Source organism: Chenopodium album, chromosome 8 (genome assembly GCF_948465745.1).
Source record: "Chenopodium album chromosome 8, dcCheAlbu1.1, whole genome shotgun sequence".
NCBI lineage: Eukaryota > Viridiplantae > Streptophyta > Magnoliopsida > Caryophyllales > Amaranthaceae > Chenopodium > Chenopodium album.
In genome coordinates, this window is record NC_137841.1 from 6439954 (window position 1) to 6462924 (window position 22971).

At 35.5% G+C, this 22971-nt stretch overlaps 2 protein-coding genes across 2 annotated transcripts; both read right to left on the bottom strand.

Annotated features, from left to right (window-relative positions):
* Nucleotides 1-5480: 5480 nt before the first annotated feature.
* LOC145555746 (E3 ubiquitin-protein ligase DIS1-like) lies at nucleotides 5481-10324 on the bottom strand. Its single transcript, XM_081617474.1, has 5 exons — nucleotides 9910-10324; nucleotides 8933-9010; nucleotides 8278-8507; nucleotides 6812-7198; nucleotides 5481-6158 (listed from the first exon to the last, which is right to left on the bottom strand). Exons 3-5 carry the CDS (start codon nucleotides 8485-8487, stop codon nucleotides 5838-5840), a joined length of 918 nt encoding a protein of 305 aa, XP_081473600.1. The 5' UTR covers nucleotides 8488-8507; nucleotides 8933-9010; nucleotides 9910-10324; the 3' UTR covers nucleotides 5481-5837.
* A 2170-nt stretch (nucleotides 10325-12494) lies between these two features.
* Nucleotides 12495-16690, bottom strand: LOC145555747 (F-box protein SKIP5-like). Its single transcript, XM_081617475.1, has 5 exons — nucleotides 16331-16690; nucleotides 15270-15414; nucleotides 15108-15186; nucleotides 13454-13512; nucleotides 12495-13100 (listed from the first exon to the last, which is right to left on the bottom strand). The coding sequence occupies exons 1-5, from the start codon at nucleotides 16527-16529 to the stop codon at nucleotides 12746-12748; spliced, it is 837 nt and encodes a 278-aa protein (XP_081473601.1). The 5' UTR covers nucleotides 16530-16690; the 3' UTR covers nucleotides 12495-12745.
* Nucleotides 16691-22971: the final 6281 nt, after the last annotated feature.

Below are 22971 nucleotides of genomic sequence, written 5' to 3' on the forward strand. Positions count from 1 at the left end.
GGATGGAGATAGAAATACGAGATATTTCCATTTGGCAACAGTTATTAGAAGGCAGAGAAATAAGGTGTCGACTTTGAAAGATCCTAATGGACAGTGGATAAGTGATCCAAATGAAGTGAAAGACTTGGTAGTGAATTACTGGAGTAGTTTATTTCAAGAGGAACAGAATCAATTTACAGGGGATGGTAGATTATTTTCCTGAAATTGAGGCTGTTGACAGAGATTGCCTTACCAGGCCTTTTGCGGTGTGTGAGATTAAAAAGGCCTTGATGAGTATGAAGGCCTTTAAAGCTCCCGGACCAGATGGTTTCCAGCCGCTTTTCTTCCAGAATTATTGGAGTTTAGTTGCCCCGAGTGTGATTCGATTAGTAAGAGAAGTACTTGAAGGAAAAAATTTCCCTGAGGGTTTGAATGACGCTTTTCTGGTCCTAATCCCGAAAACTGATATTCCTCAAACTCCGAAACAATTTCGTCCGATTGGCCTTTGTAATATAATTTACAAAATTGTTACTAAGGTTATTGTCAATAGATGGAAGCCGATGTTACCAAAGCTAATCTCTCCCACCCAATGCAGCTTTGTTCCAAAGAGGCAAATTACAGACAATGTTATCATTGTCCAAGAAATGTTGCATACGATGAGGAGAAAACAAGGAAAGCAAGGTTATATGGCGGTCAAAATAGATTTTGAAAAAGCCTACGATAGGCTTAGATGGAGTTTTATAAGGGAATCTTTGATGGAATTGAAGTTACCTCAATACATGGTCGATATAGTTATGAAATGTATTACTTCGGCTAATTTGCAGATCTTGTGGAATGGTGAGCCAACTGAAAAATTTTCCCCAACCCGTGGAATCAGGGAGGGAGATCCCCTTTCACCATATTTATATGTAGTATGCATGGAAAGGCTTGCACATTTAATTGAACATGAAGTGCGTGTTGGAGGATGGAAGCCTGTGAGAGCGAGTCGAAATGGGCCAGCTATTTCTAACCTTGCTTTTGCTGACGACTTAATCCTTTTCTGTGAAGCGAGCGTTGAACAGGCGCATCTGATGAAATATTGCTTGGATAGGTTCTGTAATGCCTCTGGCAGTAAGGTCAGCTATGATAAATCGCGAGTTTTCTTCTCTGGAAATACACATGGAGATATCAGGGGCGCAATGTGTTCTGCAGTCGGCATTGAGGAGACAGAGGATTTGGGTGTTTACCTTGGTGAACCTACTATTAATGGTAGGGCATCTAAGGAAAAATATCAATATTTGCTAGATAGAATTGATGCTAAACTAGCAGGTTGGAAAGCAAAAACGTTGTCTATGGCTGGGAGGAACACTCTTGCTCAAGCTTGTCTTGCTTCGATTCCTTGTTACACGATGCAAACAACCAAGATTCCTAGAACCACTTGCGATGAGATTGATCGAAAAGTGAGGAATTTTTTGTGGGGTAGCAGCGAAGAGAAAAGAAAAATTCACTTGGTAGCCTGGGAAAAAATTACAAAGCCTAGATTGGAAGGAGGGTTGGGTATTCGGGCTATAAGACACACCAATGCTGCTTTTCTCACAAAGTTGGGGTGGAGAGTGTTGCCTGAGCCTACCTCTCTGTGGGCTCGTGTACTAAGATATAAATATTGTGAAGGGCGGTGTGACATTAAAATGTTCAAGGAGAAGCGTGATGCGTCCAATGCCTGGCGAGGAATCATTGAGAACATTGATACTTTAAAGAAAGGGATTGGAATGGCTGTAGGTCATGGTAGCCAAACGTCGTTCTGGCATCATAGGTGGGTGGATAAAGAACCTTTGATTTCGAAGGTCTTACTTGAGCCACCTCCTGAAATATTGGATGTTACTGTCAATGAGCTATGGGATCACAATAGAGGTTGGAAATATGAAGTATTTGCTGATTATCTTCCAGAACAAGTGCTGAGTGATATAGCTTCTCATGAATTATCGATGGATGCAGAGGAGTTTGATGAGATTTATTGGAATGGATCACAATTAGGGGGGTTCTCAATTAAATCTGCACTAAATATCGTGAGAAATGCTTTGTCTCCTACTGTTAATCAAGTGCGTGGGTGGAAATTAATATGGAGAGCTAGTGTGCCTCAGCGTATTAGGCTCTTTCTGTGGCTGGCAATACAAGACAGGCTAATGTCCAATGCTAACAGGTTTTTACGCAAAATTACAGATGATCCTCGTTGTTATATTTGTGGGGAGGTTGAAGAGAATTCGGAGCATATTATTAGGAGATGTCCGGCTGCAAGGGTGGTGTGGCGAGATCTGGGGTGGAGGGATGAAGATTTGCTGCGAGAACAAAGCCTCCAAGATTGGTTGCTTTTTAATCTGGACGAGGATGAGACTAAGTTAGAAGATCAGTGGCCAATTACCTTTGCTGCTACTTGTTGGTGGTTGTGGAGGTGGAGAAATGAGCGTTGTTTCAATAGGGTTCCTAACATTCCAATTGATCAGGTCACTTTTATTAAAGCTCGAGTGGGAGACATTGTTAGAGCTTTGGATAAGTCTCCTTTACAGTTGGGCGAAGGTAAAAATAAAAAGGAAGAACGTTTCATCAGGTGGCAATTTCCAAGTGTGGGATGGGTGCGTTTGAACACGGATGGAGCCTCGAAAGGCAATCCAGGAAGAGCAGGAGCTGGTGGTTTAATCCGAGGTCAGAATGGTGAATTGTTCGAGGTCTTTGCTGTGAATTGTGGGTCGTGCTCTAACACGAAGGCAGAACTTCTTGGTGTGTTAAGAGGACTTGCAATAGCTTGGAATGGTGGACATAAAAAGGTTCAACTATATGTTGATTCGGAGGTGGTAGTTCGACTTTTGTTAGATGATTGCCCATCTAACTCCCCATTTATTCATATTATCCGTCAATGTAAGGCTCTTATCTCGAGGCAGGGATGGGAGGTTAGTGTCGACCATTGCTATCGGGAAGCTAATCGAGCAGCTGATTGGTTAGCTAATTTCGGAGTAAGCTCCGATCAAAAGATAGTGATTTTTGAGGCGGTCCCAAGGGACCTTCAGACCGTTTTATTGGAGGATCTAAGTGGGGTGGCAAGGGCTAGGATTGTTCTAGTTCCTTAGTGTTGGAAGGAACTTGAGGTGCTGCGTAGGCTAGTAGTTTTTGTAGTTTTCCTTTGCTTTTGTTTTGTTGCTTTGTTTTTGTTGCTTTTTCCTCTTTGTTTTGGAGCTCTGCTTCTCTATTTCATCAAAAAAAAAAAAATCATTTTAACTATTTTTCATCCTCTATTTCCCCCACATCAATTAAGGATCCTCTTTCTCATCCTCCTCTTCTCTCTCCTACTTTTTACAAAAATAGCATTGCCAAGTGTCGAATAATTATAGGTGCATGTTTATGGTTTTTTTTTTTAAAAAAAAAAAAATCCCTTATCTCTCCTCACATGTCACCCACCCCACAATTCCACCCAAAACTTGGCTCTTGAGCCAATGCACCTTCATCCTCCATTTATAGAAGATCCACCATCATCCTCTTTAATTGAGGATCCTCTTAAAAGGTTCTACAACAATCCTCATCCTCTAACTTCACAAAAAACATAAAAAGGATGAGGATCATATACCCCATTGTGGGTGCTCTTATGCTTGTGCAATGTGGTAAATAAAAACAATATAATAAGAATGACAAGAGTGTAAAGACAATGGGAAGTAAGGTGGAGGAAGGAGGAAAGAAAAGAGATAAATGGGCTTGCTTAGTGATGCAAATGCTTAGTATTGGTGCCATGGAAAGGTATCTTTTGAAATATCACATATACGTAGTATATAAGTAATACGAAGTACACATATAACTAACGATCCCATATAAAGTATTCCGGTATTTTTTTAATTGATGCATTTATTTGTCACGTGAAGTCTTGTTAGAATTATTATAGGTAATTTTTATTATCGACTTTTTATTACTCCTTTTTTTTTAAGAAGTATTATAGTTAAAAGACTAGTTGCCTTTGTACACAAATGCCTAAGCCAAGTTAAATTTAAATTTAAATATTACTTTATAGTTACACAACTGTTGAGTGTTGGAAATTGTTAGGAATATAGGAGCTGTACTGTTTATGAAATTTGGCATTTTACGTTTTAACACTAGTAATTGAATGTTTCCTCTGCAGCTGCCTTGCCCTATCCGGCTATCCTAGATGTAATGAATCACTGATTCAAGTGTCAAAGCACCCTTGCATTAATTCTTCTGATGACATTGTTTAATATGCTTTCAACATTCAGTGATCTGTAACATTAAAAATTAGTGCAACTTGTAAGTAGGCAATTTGGCTTGTTGCTTGAAACCAGTTGCCTAATCCATGCAAGTGATGCAACTCGAATATCCGGCGTCCATATTATAAAGTTGTGTATTATAAAGCTGTATGTACCAACGAAGTTTCGTGTTTAGCAAACGCGCTCATCTTACAGTGGCAAATGCCCTGCTTGCCTGTATCATGTACTTGTATAACAAACGTCTCGTCTTACAGTGGCAAATGCCCTGCTTGACTGTATCAGTGTAGTGTCATTTGTGTACCAGGTTGTTTGATGATTTGTGCAAAAACTAGCATTTTTACAAATATTGGCAAACCTGTTAAATAAAATTCACAAAACTTTTAAAAAAATCGGGTGTACAATAATTATTGTACATCCATTATAAAAATAACCTAAAGTGATTAAAAGTTACCCATGAAATGAATAAAAGTTACCCCAATATGCGTTAAAGTAGCTCAATTTAAATAAAAATTATCTACGCTTTATTAGTAAAGAATCACATTTTAAATGACTAAAAATCAATTATTAGTGATTGAATGTAATTAAATTACCTTTATAAAACTTTTCTTGTTGTTGATTTATATAAAAATTGTATTATGTTTAAAGTTACCCAAAAAAAGACAAAAAGTTACCCTAAAATTAGCTAAAAGTTACCCTTATACTACTCGATGTACACTAATATTAGTGTAAACCGGATGTATACAAAAGTTTTAAATTTTTAAAAAATCGGGTGTACAATAATTACTGTACATCCATTATCAAGATAGCCTAAAGTGATTAAAAGTTACCCCTAAAATGAATAAAAGTTACCTCCTATATGCATAAAAGTAACTCAATACAAATAAAAATTATATACGATTTATTAATAAAGAATCACATTTTAAATGACTAAAAATCAATTATTAATGACTTAATGTAATTACATTAGCTTTATAAAACTTTTCATGTTGTCTATTTATATAAAAATTATATTATGTTTAAAGTTACCCAAAAAAAGACAAAAAGTTACCCTAAAATTAGCTAAAAGTTACCCTTATACTGCTCGATGTACACTAATATTAGTGTAAACCGGGTGTATACAAAAGTTTTCCAATAAAATTTATATGCAAGTATGTAACCAGGATAGGCAGAGTGCAAATCATACTCCTAACTTTTTTTAACTATCACCATTGCTAATATTGTACGAAGTATCTGCTAGAAGCAAAGGAAATATCCTGGCTTTCTCACGTCAATGGTTCATCTTCTAAAAACCAGCTTAACCATTCATAAGGCCATCGCTAAATTAGGAATAATCCTGGGAGCTGCCAAATAAGTTTTTCACGTCGATCCACACACAAAAATGAAGCATATTTGACATTTTGCCAAAAAAAAAAAAAAAAAAAAAAAAAAAAAAAAAAGAAGATAGGATTCAACACTTTTCACATGAACAACATAACATTGTCTCAGCCATGTATTTGATGCATAGGCCAGCAAAGAGAGTTTGCCATTTTACACACGAAAATACACGAACAGAAGACTTTTCTAGTGGTACTACAAGGAGAAGCTAATTCTAACAGAAGACTTTCAAGAAAACTTAAATCACTGTTCTTTCCAAATCCTACCAGTTACCCTCAGTTTTAATTCCTTCCTATCACCGCCTGAAAAGAAAAGAGCCATATTTCTCTGGATAATGAGGCCATCAAAGCTGTCACGGACCTTGCGATGGCTATCCCTGATGCTCCTTGGCACTCCTTGCCAGCACAACTTTCTTCCATTTCCTCCTACCTCAAGGCTGTAATTATAGTTCTTTGCCTCATTGTCATCCCCCATGAATCGTAAGAAAGCTATGTAGACAGGAGCCATACCAAGCTGGAATGCTTCAAAATGAAGGCAAAAGTACTGTCCAAAGCAACTGAAGACCTGAAGTGCAAAAATAGGAAAGAAAACATTAAGACAAATACATGATCAAGCTATCAATATTATTATCTAAAGTAATATGAATTCTAAGCTCTCCAAAACATGCATCACTTCCTAAACAATCCTTTCAGTATTTAAATTTTCAACTCTCACATGCAAAGTTATCTACTCCATATTAATATCAGCAACATATTGAGGGCAATAACCCTTTACGGCCCAAATCATTCTCTCTTACTCAAGTCATATGTGGTCAATTGTTGTATGACTTAAAAATATTAAACTACTAATCTCAACTTCTCACTTTATGGTAATTGTTAACTCACGGAAGCATTGATATATTAACACAAGAGGAAAACCCTGTGATTGTAAGGCTAACTTTTGCATAAACATAGGTATATTCTAGTTGTGATTCAATCAAAAGTTGGATACTAAAAAACCAGTGGATGAATACAATCTGCTACTGAACAAAATCCACATAGCTTAGGGTGTGTTGTCATCAACATGACAACATATTTTGACTTGTTTCCGACAAATTAAGTTCAGATAGACACTTCAGACAATTTAAGTCAAGATATGTTTGAAAAGCAGAGTGAGCAGATTATTTTATACAGTATTCCAAATTTTAAATGGATGTACACAATCTGGAAAATGCTTACCGTAAGCATCCAAGTAGCATTTTCGACCTCATGGGGATTTGACTTCACGTAGCGGTGGTTGAATGTACTGCCACTGTGCATGTCAACTTTATGATCCTCCTTGAGGTGGGCCACCAGGTAAGGGATATCACCAATGACAGTGCATTCTGATCCAGCATAAGGACAGCTATAGGGTCTAAAGGAACATTGGGACTCATGCTTCAGCTTGCTATAGTAAGGATATATGCCCACACATCCATAACTTTGATATTTACATGGAAGTTCAAGGGATGCAGCCACCTTCTCCAGGGCAAGGCATCTAATGTTACCAAGTTCATGCCTGCAAGTTGGGCACCGGTTGTGTACCCTGGGCTTGCAATTAGCACATATTGTGTGGCCATTTGAGCACTGCGTCAATGACAAAGGATACAATAATCAGAAAATTGCACAAACATATAAACCATGAAAGAGTCATGCTCAGAATTTAACAACCACCAGCCCCTTCCCCCCACCCCCCCCCCCCCCCCCCCCAACCCCCAACCCACCCACCCACAAATTATAGATAGTAAAAGGCCACTATTCATTCCCAAAAAAAAAAAAAAAAGGACTAGAGAGTAAGGGACTATGAACCAAGAGAGTTTGAAGGAGAAAGCAGAAATATCAAGGAGAGCTAACATTTGACAAATAAAGAAAAACACTACTGAGCAAGGGGCCAGGCAGAGATGGAGCACAGTGATCTAGAATCTTTATAAACCAAATCACCATAGTTCGCATTCAACACTTTTGTTTTTCGTTAAGCGACAATCTATACCTCTGATTAAACTACTAGCATAAGTACATTAATACTCTTTAGTGCAAACCCAATGAAATGGGCTGCCTTTTAATTAACTTCCGAGAACTATAATGATGCAATTGGAGCAAGTTGTAATGGAAAAGAGTGAAAGATTCATCTCATTCTTGTAATGGATGTGAGTGCACCAGAAAGCAGAAAAGTTGCCCTTAACATGAGTGAAATCTAAAGTAGTTTCAAGTATCTGCTTAAGACTATTTAATTTCTAAGCTGTTCATTTTCTCTGTAGGCTTTTGATAGCCACTACAGCAAATAATGGAATTTCTGACAGCATAAAAGAAGAAGGTGCTACCTTTGTTTTCAAATTTTTTTTAGAAGATGAGTGAAAAACTTGTTTACAAATCCTAAATACAGCAATACACTAATACTTAACATATATCTTTTCTCCAGATCAGCTTTCAACACGAGCATATCGATCATGAGATATATTTCGCAGTTATCTCTCAGTCAATGATTTCATCGCCTATCCCCTCACCCCCAACCCAATCAAACAATTTCTGAATCATATTTAATTAAGACAGAGGCAGCAGGGAGAGCAATACATGAAAAATCCAAGTGCATAAGTTTAAAATTTTCAACCAACTTAGGATATTCTGGTACTTTAGCATCACATAAGAAGCACTAGAGGCAGCCTCACCTGGTGGATTGGAGGGTACATGGCAGTTAGGCACACTGGGCACTCCAGCAGCTCATAAACACTGCTAGACACAATTGGATTTGGTTTAACAGTAGTTTGTGCAGTATCCATCACATTTTCTACAACATCAATCATATCCTCAGTCGAGGGAGGGTCGATAACTTCAGGCTTCCCCCTCACATCATCAAGATATGGACTTCCAGTAGCCATATTGTAGGCCAAATAGCTATCTGAAAGCAAAACAGAATGTTATCATGATATCATCAATTCCTTTTCAGTAAAATAGTGTGTAAATACTCTTTGCAAATCATCAACTCCTTTTTCAGTAAAATATATCAGGAAATATAAGTTCTAATAAGCTAAGTTTGGGGCTTATATTTCGCAAAGATAAGTGTACCGAAACTCAATTCACAAATGTGATAAGCTCTCATAAATTAAGTACAGGGCTAAAAAGTTCTTAAATCAAGTGAAGAGACTTTTTTGATGGAGAAAAACACCCTATTATTGACATCTAAAGCCAAGGTACAAACACATTGACATATAACCTATACAATAGCCATACAACTATTCAAGGCCTTCATCTAATTAAGTTCTATCCGAAATCATAAAAACGCGATTTAACATGTTAATGCAAACAAGGATGAGGATTACATACCAACAAATTTCCACTCAGTTCGAAACCCGTTACCAGCTTTCCTCTCTTCAAATGTGTTGACTGATTTTAATCCCTTGTCTACAAATAGACAAAGCAAAAAAATGTTCAACAATTAAGGTAACAGTAAAACCCATGATTATTTTTTGTTTCATCAAGTGCAAACATCAGTAAAAAAATGAAGGACCTAAATATCAAGCTTTTTCAAAATATGCATCACAACAACAAAATCCTAAATAAAGACAAGCATATATAGATTCTTATGCACATAAGAGCGCATACTTCAAAATGCCTAATTATACAAGTAAATCAAACAATCATCCAGCTATAATTAAGACTATGCTACGAAGTAAAAACTACGAAAATAGAAATCATCTTCTTTGCATAAGTTTTTTTTTTTATTATTTTTATTTTTATTTTTATCTACAATAAACAGAAATTCAAACAAACTATTGCTCACAATTACAAATAAGAGATAAGGTTAATTCTCAATTGCCTCAAAAAAAAAAAAAAAAAAAAAAGGTTAATTCTCAATTATTTTTAGTACTCCGTAAATGTTATATTTTCAAAAGATATAAAGTTTGAAAATTCATAAATACAAGAAAGAAAAAAAAAATACAAACTTTACAAAAAAATCTACGCCATAAAATGCAAAACATTCAACATTCTAACTTTTAAAATAATAAATAAATTACGGACCACAGATAATTTGATAAACAAAAACCTCTTATAAAATGGCATATCACATTTAAAAAGAAACATCACAAACAAAAACTTGAACCCAAGATTTTAATATCAAAAAAATAAAAATTGATCAGTTGTATTACTACTCAGAAAAACCCAACAATTAAAAATTAGAAATTTGATCGTCAAAACCCAAAATCATCATCACAATAAAACCCACAAACAAACAATCAAACAAGAAGAAATAAATAAATTAAAACAAACAAATAAATAAAAAATAAAGAAACAAAATTTACCTTGAAATGAGGAATTCAAAATTTGAAATTCAAAACCCCATGAAAGAACAAAGAAGAATAAAACCCTAAAAAGATGGAGGACGGTGGAAATTGGAGGCCCTCAACTCAAACATGAACAAAAATTGATTTGAATTATAAAAAAAAGTGGGGAATTTGTAGTTTCAGAAGAACTAATTATTAAATTTGTTTTTTTTTGGCCGTCTGAAAATGGGAATAATATGGGAGACGACTAATAAATAAATAAAGAGTAAGAGTAATAAATATAAATATTTATTACAATATTTTTGTTTGTATTATTATTACCAACAATTAAAAAAAATAATTTAGCAGGCCTGCAATTTAGTTAGGAGGGCAAGATATTTGAAAATAAAGAGAGTTCCCGTCAAAAAAAAAAAAAAAAAAATAAAGAGAGTAAGAAAAATTTGGAAAAAGAGAAGAGAGCGCATGTTTGTGTAAATGTGTCAAGTTGATGGGTTTTTGGGGTTGATAGACTTTTTATTGAGTAAATACAAAAAGAACTAGTCAATACTTGTGGGGTCTTTCCTTTGGTTCAAATTGAGAGGGATTGAGGAAGGATCATCCAAATTGTTTGTTCATCTAACACCTACCCTCATCATGATGTAAACTATGAATTTATGACGAGTTACGGATGATTAACCCGATGAGGTTTTGACTTAATGACAAAGATTTAAGATTTGTATATGATTTAGAGTCTATTTTCATTTATATTATTTAGAGTCGCTTCTTATTTACTTAACTGAATATTTTATGAGATAAGGAAATTAGGAACTGGACTAAAAATAAACTGAAGAGAACAGACCCTTAATATAAGTTTGATTTTTCTTTTTGTATTTGTAATTTATGCTGCAATTGTGGCTCATTTGTACACGAAAAGAAACAACGTTGTACTCGATGTTTCTGAGAAAATTTAATATCATAATTTGATGACTTATAATGAATTTACATTATAGCGAAAGATTATCTCATCAAAATTTTGATTGATTGTAAGACTCTTGTGATTGATTGATATATTTTTGTTACTTAGGCTCATATAATTAATTGATTGAGAAATTTTCGTTACTTAGTGAAGATATACGGAGTACTCGTACAACTGATTGATCTTTCCTTGGTTAGATTGCAAATCAAGAATGCAATGAATTTTGATATTATTTTTTTTCAAGGATTTCTTCAAGAGTATATATGGAATCTATAAAAGTTTAAATACTTCAACTTCAATTTAAGAATTGAATGATTATAGATGAAACTTGGTTATATAAGAATAACTTATTACTATATGGTTTCATATTCTTTCCACATTATCTTGGTGCTTTTAAGAATTTTCACCTTAGCAATGCAAAGTCTAAAAATGTACATCTAATAATTTCAAACTTTTCATAAGTGTATATGTCGCTCCGTCATAAGAAGAAGGAGAAATTTCTTGTGTGATTTTAGCAATTTGTAGATGAATGATTGATAGACATTTATTCGCAAATAACTAGCCCTCTATCAAGCTCTATTTTGAGCCATTACCAAAAAAAAAAAACAAAAACCTTATGCTCTATCAAGTGAGAAAGCCCTTCAATATAGATTATTTAAAAGACACATAACGAAGTAGAAGTATATACAAACTACTTCCCTATTCTTTATAGTTGCAATATTTTTGACTTAAACAGTTAAACGCCATCAACTATTATACTTCGAGGAGTTATAATTAATGAAAAATGTGGTCAAGTGAAATTTTGTTAGATTTGTCTCAATTTATATACTTTTAATGAAAAATGTGATCAAGTGAAATTTTGTTAGATTTGTTTCAATTTATATACTTTTAAAATTTTAGATTTATAAGTTTTAGGTACTGATAATAAAAAATATTAGTACTGAACATTGAACAAATGCATTGACAACCGTGAAATGAAAATTATTGCTATGTTTTGCGCACAAGAAGGAAAACTAAAGATATTCCAAAGCTTGTTAAAATAAACATCTTTCATTCAAAGAAATAAACATGTTTGTGTACACTTTTCGGCAACCTATCATTGGAACCCATTTGATGAAATCTTCTTCAAACTAATACTCACATAAGCAGAACTACACAATAAATCATTGGAAATTTGGAACCCCTGTTTTTCAAACCCAACTTGCAATTAATGGAAGAATCCATTGAACTTTCCCATACCATAGTGGAACAATTGTTTTGACGGCAGTGATCAAAATCCTTGCCCATAGAATTGGATACCCAAATTTAGTAGTGGAGCTTTTTGTTTTTTTTTACGGAAAAAAAAAAAAGAAAAAGAAAAAGTTAACTTGGTTCATTATGCTTCAAAATTTCAAAAAAGATTTAAAAAATAAGAAAGTATAGAAAACTGGACAATTACTAGGCCCGTTCTTTTGGACTGAATGCATTCTAATTGAATGGACTACAAACATGTGAGGAAACCAACTGAATTGAGCTGAAGTACAGAATAACAAGTCGAAAAGAACAGAGCCTTCGACCAACAATTGTACCTGAAAGTATTACGGTATATTCCGACAAATTGTGAGAAACAAAGGTCTACGTACTAGCGTATACATTGGATGGATTCAGATTTCCAACAAGTATAAATTCAGTCCATACTTTGGAATATTGGCAATTGTGGCTAATTAGCATAAGTTACATTGTAACCACTCAACTAATTCCCATTTTAAATACAACACAGTTGCCTTGAAAATTATTAATGAACTATAAAGCTGATATACATACAGGATTCAAGGAAAAGAAAACTAAACAAATGAAAAAAGGAAAAAAAAAAATGAATTTTACCAAAGACTTACAACAAGTGACGGAGGAAGAAGTGAATTATGACTGATGCTCAACTTCAAACCAGAAAAGGACAGAAGTACGACCATAGATGACTCGTACACTCTGCAACACAAGGGTGCCACTGGTCAAAACAGCCTTGGCACCACCTTCAATCCTAGTACGAGAAACAGTAACACCATCTCCGCGGGAGTTTGAAGAAAGAGATGGTAACTTCTTTGGCCCCGTGGCTGTGCTCACTATGGGGCATGATAGATAATCCAAAGGATCGGATTCACATTGGAGGAGACAACTGTCTATAATCAACCTCCCACTCCTATGAAGCAAGCAGCAGCCGAGCTCAGCCTTCACTGTCAAGTTTGTAATTTTGCAGGTGGAAAGGAGCTCCAGAGCACTGTTTAACAAAAAAAAGAAACAATGCACAGACGATACTGTCATTTGCTTCCAAAAAGAATATAGGGTCACTACCCATAAGCCCAAATGCCCAACCAATCAAGCCTAAAATAAAAAATTTCCGATCACTTAATCTCTCTAGCATGAAGGTTTGTCTCAATTGTCTGGCTGGCACCAATGAGTGGGAAAATGAAAAAAAAGCATCTCAATCAGATTGGTGAAAGGCTTCAACCCCACAGGTTTAGTAGCAATGCTTGTACTTATCATGCTCAAGTTTGGCAAAGATTCATCATTTAGAAAGGCCCATTCAATAAAGCCCAACAGTAGAAGGCACAGCAAAGAAATTTTGCGAACCTGTCAGTGCCCCGGGAACAAAGAAGAGTGGTTTCTTCAGGAAGCTCACCTCCACCAATCTGAGCAAAAATAATCAAATTAGAATATTTAAAAGGCAACAATAATGCGCACAAAAATTATGAGGTAGCAAGGATACACCTGACCTATTCCTCAACGGAGAAAAGCATGCTTTAAAGACATACTTCCTCCGTTTCTTTTTAGTTGACACGTTTCTTTAGTCACGTTTGCCAATGCACTTATTCAAATAATTCAATCATTAATATCTTTAATTATTGATAAGCAAAAATTTTGAAAATTTGATATTTTAAAAGTATATAATGTGACGAATCTAACAAGATCCCACATAACTATATTTTTCATTACGTATAAAGCACAAAATACTGTCAAAGGGAGGTGTGTAAATAGTGCTAGAGTCAAAACGTGTCAACTAAATAAAAACGGAGGTAGTATTTAATTTGCTGCATTACTTTAATAAGATAAAAATGGATGCGAAGTGGTGAAAGACCACAAAAAAAACAAAAGATCAATCCATTGCACCATTACCATCTAAATCTAAAATTATGTGTTGCACAAACACTACTTAGAGCACGTATTTTGGGGTTCTTCAAGTAACTTGAACTCAAGAGCCAACTCTACCACAACAGTGGGGCTCTTGAGTAAGCCCTCAGTTGGGTCTCCACTAAGAGTCACTTGAGAATGGCTAAAGTCATCAAAAAAAATTGGAGAGCTGCTTCTAACCCTTCATTAAATGACATGAGTCCATGGTTCTTTGAATTTTGTTGGCCTACACTTAGGTGTATCCACATAAAGACACACTTACCATTGCTGGGGTTTTTTTGGGTAGAGATCTTGAGAGTATCTTGAAGCGATAGAGTGGAGATCTAGTTCTACCAATGTACCTGCTCTTATAAGCGCACAGCTGTGCACTCATAAAAGTGTAATTTACCCATCCATATGATTCTCAGGTAATTTTGAGAAACATTCAGATTCTCCTAGGACTTGCCCTAAGTCATTTGAGATTTTTTTTTTTTCTATATGTTCTAACATTATTGATTTACCCCACAACTCATAAAAGAACCCACCTCCCTAAGGAATGCTAGCAAGTTTAATCATATACGATTATATGAGTCTTTGACCAACAATACTCAACAAAAAAATAAGAGGATACTTGAAGCTATCAAGCAAAGTGTACCTTATTAGATTTCCTTTTTCAATATTATATTCAAATTAATCGCTTTTACATAGGCCAATATCAAAAAGACAAAAACAGATAAATAATCAGTGGCAACATAAAAGAAAGCAAATGTGCATGTGGACAAGTATACCATCATCCAACCTGTACTAAAAGGAAGAGATAAAAGGTTAGGGATTGAAGCAAACTAAATTATACATCTACACTGACACTGACACCGACACCGAACTCCCTATGCATATGCATATGGCTATACAGAGGGAGACTCACACAGTCATACCAAGTTGCACACAGAGCACAAATAAGAATGATCAAAACATTTGGAAAGGGCAGAGGCTCTGGCCTCTGGGGGTGTGGAAAAACTGTAACAACTCTTACAAGAGTTCAATGGTTTCTCTTAATAAGTTAAACAACAGTAAATATGAAATGAGGAATATTATTTGGAGAGATTAATAATATTACCAGGCAGAGAGGCTTCTTGATCTGAATGTTAGAGGTAAAATGGACCCCTCCAGCAGCAATCAAGATGGTATCACCAGGCCTAAAAGAAAAGAAGCCTGTGGGATTAATTGATTTGTATTAAGAACATATGACAGCCACTCAGCCAATTTAATTTGTACTCACTTTGCAGCGGATACTGCAGCATCAATACAAGAAAATACACCAGGTTCTGAATAATCCTTAATAGTTCGGTCAACTCTCAACCATAGGCGTGGGTGACATGCCAAGAATCGCCATCTGTGGCAAACGAGGGCGGTGTTATAACGATCTGCAAACTCAAAAGTAATAAGTGACAAAAGCTGATACACCACAATAATACGCTGAAGCAAACTAATAAGACAATAAGTCCATACACCATCAACACAAAACCTCATCCACCTGAACTATAGCACTACCAATAAGGACAATCAACTATATGAATTATAAAGTCTTATACAACCTAAAAAAAAATGTTTAGCAAATTAAAGGGAAAAGGAAAGACAAGCAATTATCAAGCACTTCTTCCACAACCATAGCCTAAGCAACCCCTAAGTCCTAAATTTGAATGTAAAAGCGAGCAAACATATCAGGCATGGCTTCCAGAACCTATTGGCCCCATCATTTCTATAGTATTACTTCTTCAATAGACTACATCAACGACAAGAATTCATGGAGGAAACTCTTGAAGCAGACCAGTACAATAACAGAAGTCACTGCCTCGAAATCCATTCAGCTAAACAAAAACTGATAGATGTATGTCCCATCACATTCAAATTTCAGCTCAATCAATGTTTAAAGGCAGCAATAACCCCCTCAAAGGCAAGCATTTTGTTTGTCATACTATTTTTAAAAGTCTCAAGACGCCACCTTTCAATTCGTAGTGTAAACAATTCATCTATTTCTAATGCAAGAAATTATTCATTTCACAACAATTTGACAAACCCTAAACCAGCAAAAGAATCCAGTAAAACCCAATTACAAAAATCAAAACTTTCAACCTTCTATAACCTCAATTTCACAATTAAGCTCAATTAAACAATCAAATTCCACAAAATACGATATGGGTCTACCTCTAATCAGAATAAAATGATCCAAAATCACATTAAGAGGGCAAACAACCACCAAATTGAACATCAATTTAGGGTTTCGAAATTAAATTGAAAACTGCAAATTGGGGAAAATAAAATTAGGGTAAAGTAACAAACCAGGAAGAGGAGAGAGAAAGCTGAAAATGTGCATGAGGCAACCATCATCCAAAGTGTTGATTGGGGAATCAGAGGTAGTGGATAAATGCTTTGAAAGCCGCCTCCATTTGTTCTTACTCCTCTGTTTTCCCCCAAATTTAGGCATAGATACAGCTTCAGAAGCAGGGTTTGATTGCTCCTGATCAGCTATAGACGCCATAAAAATCAGTTTTCATGAAAAAAATCTGGGTTCTTTTAGTGCTGCAATTCTGGGGGTTGAAGAAATGGTGATTTAAAGAATTTTGTGCACCTCAAAGTCTCAAACCGACGACATCAACCATAAATCAAACAGTTTGCGTGTATACTCACTGATACAGAATTAGGGATAACTTAGGAGGTGTTTAGTTTAGTAAGGGTCTATTATGATCTATTGGAAGAATTGAATTAATATGAAGTGAATTAAATTGAATAGAGCTAAAATGAATTGTTTATGTAAGAAAGAAATAAGGAATTGAATTGATTGGAGCGGAACTAAATTGAACTGAAATTAAACTGAAGAGAACAGACCTTAAGTAGGAATAAATTGGTATAGAATATCATACTAGAGAGGTTTGGATTCTAAGACTCATACTAGTCCAAAGTTGTGGATTGTGAATATTAGGGAGAGGGGTGTGTTGCTTTACAAGAATACTACAAGAGGGGGGGTGAATTGTAGTTTAAGAGAATTGAGCTAACTTTTTGCGGAATTGAAAAATACTAAGCTACAGGAATTCAAAGTGAACACAGAGAGATTTTACGTGGAAAACCTCTTGGCCCTAACAAGAGGAAAAACTACGACCACTTGGGATTTTAGGAATGATTCTCCACTATAACAGGGCAAACAACCTATTACAAGCTAAAGAATCAATCTTCAAGTTCCTCTATGAACTTGAAGTTCCCAGCAGCAAGTCCCACTACTTGCTACTCTTCTCTTCTCTATTCTCTTTTCTCTCTTTCTCTTCTAACTTCTCTTACAGTTCACTCAAACCCCAATTCCCAAATTACAACTCAATAATAGACTCTAGTGAAAGTAATTAAGAAAAACACTTAAGTGGAATGCGACTCTTGACTCGTTGTGAATAAGAAGGAAAGATAAAAGTATTGAGCAAGGTGAAGTTATTCAGAAAATAACTTCGATATTTATAGGAAAACATTGCTTGGAGAAAACGCCATAATCTCCACCACTTACACCACCACTGTTGCATATCAACTCCACTATTCTACACCACTTCCAGAACTCTCAATCGTGTCCTAAAAACCAGGGCACGTTTAAGCCTTAAAGAAGCAGTATGTTCGTGAGTGGAGAAGACTGAATCAAACAGTCAGTTGCGCAAGTTTAGGAAATCAGTTTTGCAAAGATATTTTTTATGAAGATAACTTATCAGCGTTAAAGATAAAATCATAAAAGATTTTCTGAAACAACTTCTCCTATTTTCTAGCAAGACAATATTTATCTTTTTTCAAACGCATTCCACTTAGCATTAATCCTAATTAATTTTCACTTACATAAAATCTAAAATAGAAAAATACTTCAGACTTTATGCTTCTCTAAGAAGTCTCTTCTCAGAGTCTTCTTTCCTTAGCTTCTGCTCCGAAGCTCTAGTTCCTTCTCAGGAACTCTTCAGCTGATCTCTTGAACTTTTAGCTCCTTGTGTTCCTTAGCCTTTAGTGATTCCTGTAACTTGTAACCAAATCACAAGACTCACAAAATTCATTAGTTCACTTGTTTGACTTGTGTCATCATTAAAACATCAAGGGCAACAGGGTGGAATGGGATTCCATGGGTATAACGGGGAGTTAAAACCTCCTCAATATGAGATTCCATTACTAAAAACCTTAACCAAACAAAAAATTAGATAGAACGGATTCTAATTCCATTCCAACCTATTCCAAATTATCCAACCAAATGACCCCTTAAGCAATTAGAGCTATTCTTCTGTTTTCAAGAAATTATGGGATCGATTCTCACCGTGCCTTTATAGCTCTCTAAATACCCAAAAAAAAAAAAAAAAAAAAAAAAATTAAAAAAAAAAAAACTGATCACAAACTCATGGTGTTTACTCACTTAGTGTGTTTATAAAATGTTACATTTTAACTAGACACAACTTTAACTATTAATTTATTTAATTATACAATAACAATTTTTATATATATATATTTCTCTGTAGTAAAATAATTAAGTCAAAATGATTACGTGAATAGTAAAATAACACGGCTACATAAAAAGTATTTATTACTTGTTCCGATTTTCTTTTGTAGCCGTATTTTATTATCCCTAAATATTTTGTTAAAAACTTTTAAAAATATTTTATTATCCTTCCCATATAATTCATATTTTAATATAATATTTTCTATGAATACTATTTACATTAAAACTTTGTGTTCGAAAAATAAGGAAAATTTGTCAAGAATATTATGACCTTTGTCCGGTCTTTCAAAAATAAAACGACATCTTGATTATCCCGGAATAAAATGATCTTTAACATACACCTTCCATAAATAGAATAAATAACCGGTAACCTGTTGTAAAGGTTAACCGGACACATGTCGCATTGTGATAAGTTATGAATTTTTATTTTTATTTTTTCACTAGATGAAGCCCGTGCGATGCACGGTTTGTTTGAATTTTCCCTTTTTTAATAATTTTTTTTATATTTATATATTTATGTGCTAAAATTTGTTATATATTTAGATAAAACTCTTGACATCAAAAAATAATATTTTATATTTAATTAATTGAAACTGCAAAATCTCATTCGTCAATTTTGCTTTCGTGTCATTTAAATTATTTAATTCTAAAAAATATTAATAATCTCGTATTTAATTGGCTACCACTAAAATTTATAATCCTACATGGCGTGCTTAAAAAAATCAAATCCTACATGGCTCTCTAAAAACTCGGGAAAAAACTCCCCTAGTTTTGTGCCCCGTGCGATGCCCGGATTGTTTTAAATTTTAAATAAATTTTTAATCTATATGTCAAATTTTAGAATATATCTTTAATACAAAATTAGTTAGAAATTGATGTGTTTTTGTAACTATTTAAACTATGTAGTAGGCATGTAAATGACTAATAATAATTTTGATATTTTTTAATAGTGAGGGACTGAGGGATAGTTCAAGTGGTTAGAGCTTCCCTCCCGATTCTAGGAGGTCTTGGGATCGATTCTCACCCCTGCCCTTATGGGCTCTCTAAAAAATATATATATTGGTATTTTTTTGAATAAAATTATAATTCAATTAATACATATGAAATATTTTAGCGTTATAATCTATTTTTTATTTTTTTGAATAAAATTATAATTCAATTTATACCTATGAAATATTGGTATTTTATTGAAAATAAAAGTCTCAACTAACAATTTTATTCTAAAATTCTATCCAAATTTGATTGAAACTAATTAATTTATCTTATGAAGTCTATCTAAGTATATCCAACGTGGCGTGATACTTGGCGAAAAGTTGAAATGTCAAGTGTCGCTGTCTCGTGACCTGGCTAAAAGTTTAGCTTTATATATTAGTTATATGATTTTTCTTTTTTAAGATAATTGATTTTTAATTAAAAAAAAAAAAAAAGAAATCACCCTCTTGCTTTAACTTATCCAGCATCTCCTAAAATTTCTAGCAGCCACCTCTTCCCCTTCCCCTTTTAATTAGCCCCACCCTTTTCCGAAGACCAGCGATAACTCCACCATTTTCCTCTGGAAAAATTGCCCGGAATAATCCGACCTTTTGCCCGTCCGCTGAAAATAATCCCACCTTTGGATTATTTTTTAATAATCCGACCTTTATACCCAATCTACTTAAAATGGTCTCGGGTGACCAGCAACCGGTTGAAGAGGTATTTTTTTTTTTAATTAAGTTTAATTTACACGTGTCACTACTTGATTTGTCCAAAATTAACAAAAATAATTTTAAAAAAAGTAAAATTAAATAAAAAAAATAAAAATAAAAAAACCATCACAAATCAGCACCACCATCCCCACCACTACCCGAAACCAACAGCCTAAAACCATCGCCACTGATGCGCCGACCCGAAACCACCGCCACTGACACACCGACTCGAAACCACCTCCACTAATGTGCTTACTGGAATCCCATCCCACCCCAGCCAACCCACCCCAAAACCCCTTTCGAAAAATCGAAAACCCACCAAAACCCAAGGCAAATCGAAAAATCTGAGATCGGGATTGGGGTTGGGGTTGGGGTTGGGGCTGGGGAGGTCGGAACGATTGGAAAAGGGACGCTGGACGGGGAGGGGGATGGGATCGGACCGGGAAAGGGATTTTAGAGGGTTAAGAGCTATAATATAGTCGTCGGTTAGGGTTTCGCGGGGTAAGGGTGGGGGGCTGGGCGTGGGATCTCATTGGTAGGGGTAAGGGTTCATTTGTGCGCTAGTTGGAGTTGGGATTCGGGCTTGCTGGCAGGGGTTGGTGGTTGTTGTGGCTTCTTGGGGTGGGAACTGGTGGTGAATTTGGTGGTTCTAGCCTTCTAGGGGATCGAGGAGAGTGAGAATGGGTGGTTGGGGCGGGGATTCAGGTTGCTAGTGGCATGGCGCGCCATCGGAATCGGCGCCGGATCGGAGTCAGCATCAGCGCCGACTTAGGGTGGTCGGGGCAGGGATTCAGGTGGTGGTGGGGTTGTGTGGCAGCTGGTGGGGTGGCTTTAACATAATTAATTGTTTTTTTATTTTTTATTTTTTCTTTACAAAAAAAATTAACTTTTTGTTTAAATTTTTATTTTATATTAATTTTTTTAGACCAATCACAGGCCGCCACGTGTTAGGTAACCTGTTATAACAAGTTACATGACCGGTTGGTACTATTTCGAGCGGATTTACTATAAAGGTCGGATTATTTAAAAATAATCAAAAGGTGTAATTATTTTGGGCGGATGACTCAAAGGTGGGATTATTCCGGGCAATTTTTCCATTTTCCTCTCCCCTTTCCGACCTTCATACCTCCTTCTCCTTGCAAATTGACCTCCGATCTAGCAGCCCCTATCCCCTTCCCCTCCCTTTTCCGCCCACCCTCATCATTTTCCCTCCATTTTCGACAACCCCACCCATTTCCCCTCTCTTGTCAGTCGCCTCCACCCTCCCTTTCCGAGCTCATTCCTTTCCAGCAACCACACAACCTAGTTCTAGTGACGGTAACGGCAATTCTTAGGTCAATTTGTGAGGTGTAAGTTGGGGTTGGTTCGTGTGGGGCGACAATCCATGGTGTTTGGCAAGGGTGGGGTTTTCATGGCTAGTGGAGGCCATGGGTGAGGGTGGGGGATAAGGTTAGGGGGTTCACTGCTAGTGGAGGTGATAGGTTGTCGTACATCTGTCAAAAATAAATTCCTAACAAAGCCAACTAACAATGTAGTAGGGTAAGTAGGGTCGAATCCGCAGGGAGATGGTATTCAATCTAACCTCTAAGAAATTGGAGAAACTAAACTATGTCATGAAATTGGGATAGGGAAGTAGTCTAAATTAAAATAGGAATAAAACAATTGATAAAAAGACCTAGGGTTGTGGTTCACCATGCTTATAGTTCTAAATCTATCAAATATCAATAACAATTCAATCAATCAATTATCTAGAGCAATTGCTAAGCCTACGGTCGGGTCTTAACGCTCTCAATTCAACATATGTAGTTCGGTCGCTAACATAATTAAAATTGCTAATTGTAGGTAAGCCTCTAAAAGTAAGATCTTTCAATTAAAACTCTTATTAACAAAAATTAATCAAACAATCGATTAGGTTGCAAGATTAACAATAAAACACTATCAATTAGAGAAATCAATAATCAAAATATTAAAATTATCAATCAAGATTCATAATATAAACATGGATTCCCAAACCCTAGAAATAAACTACTCAAACATGGAAGAAATAATTAAAACTAGATCTAAGGAATTAAACATAATTAAAAATAAGAGATAAATAAAATACCTCAATGAATTGAAATAATAAACCCAAGAATCATCCATGGAAGAATCCATGGAGATGCCATGAGAAACTAGGGTTCAAGAGAAAACTCAAAAGAACGTAAAAATAATAAAAGATATAAAAGCATAAGGGAAAAATAAAATCCCTTGGAGTATTTATATTATCCTAAAACTAATCTAAAGATAAATAAATAAAATAAAATCAGAAAAATAGCAATTACAATAGTCGTGATATGATTGGTCGATTGAAAGAGTTATAATCGATGTAGGATTTCTTGTGGCTTGCGCGCACACCCCACCCATCGGGCGATGGGTGGCCGATGGTCGGAATGACACTCGACCATCGGGCGATGGAAAACCATCGCCCCAACCAGCAGCCTACGCTCGAGCGTACATCACGTCCATCGCCCGATGACTGGGCGATGGGTTGGCAGCTTCGCAGGCTTGACTTCAAAGGGCTGTATCTCGCGTTCTAGGAACCTTATAGGGGCGTGTGACCTATCAATGAAAATATCTTCAAGTCTAGTTTCCAAATCAATTTGAATCACCTCATTCCGATCTGTAGAACTCAAGTTATGATCAAAAGAGTGAATAAGAGTCAGTTTTACCACTTTGTAAAACATCGTTTAATTTCGTTTCTAACTCAAATTCAATTCCGAAAAGTGCATAACGATCATTGTGGATACTAT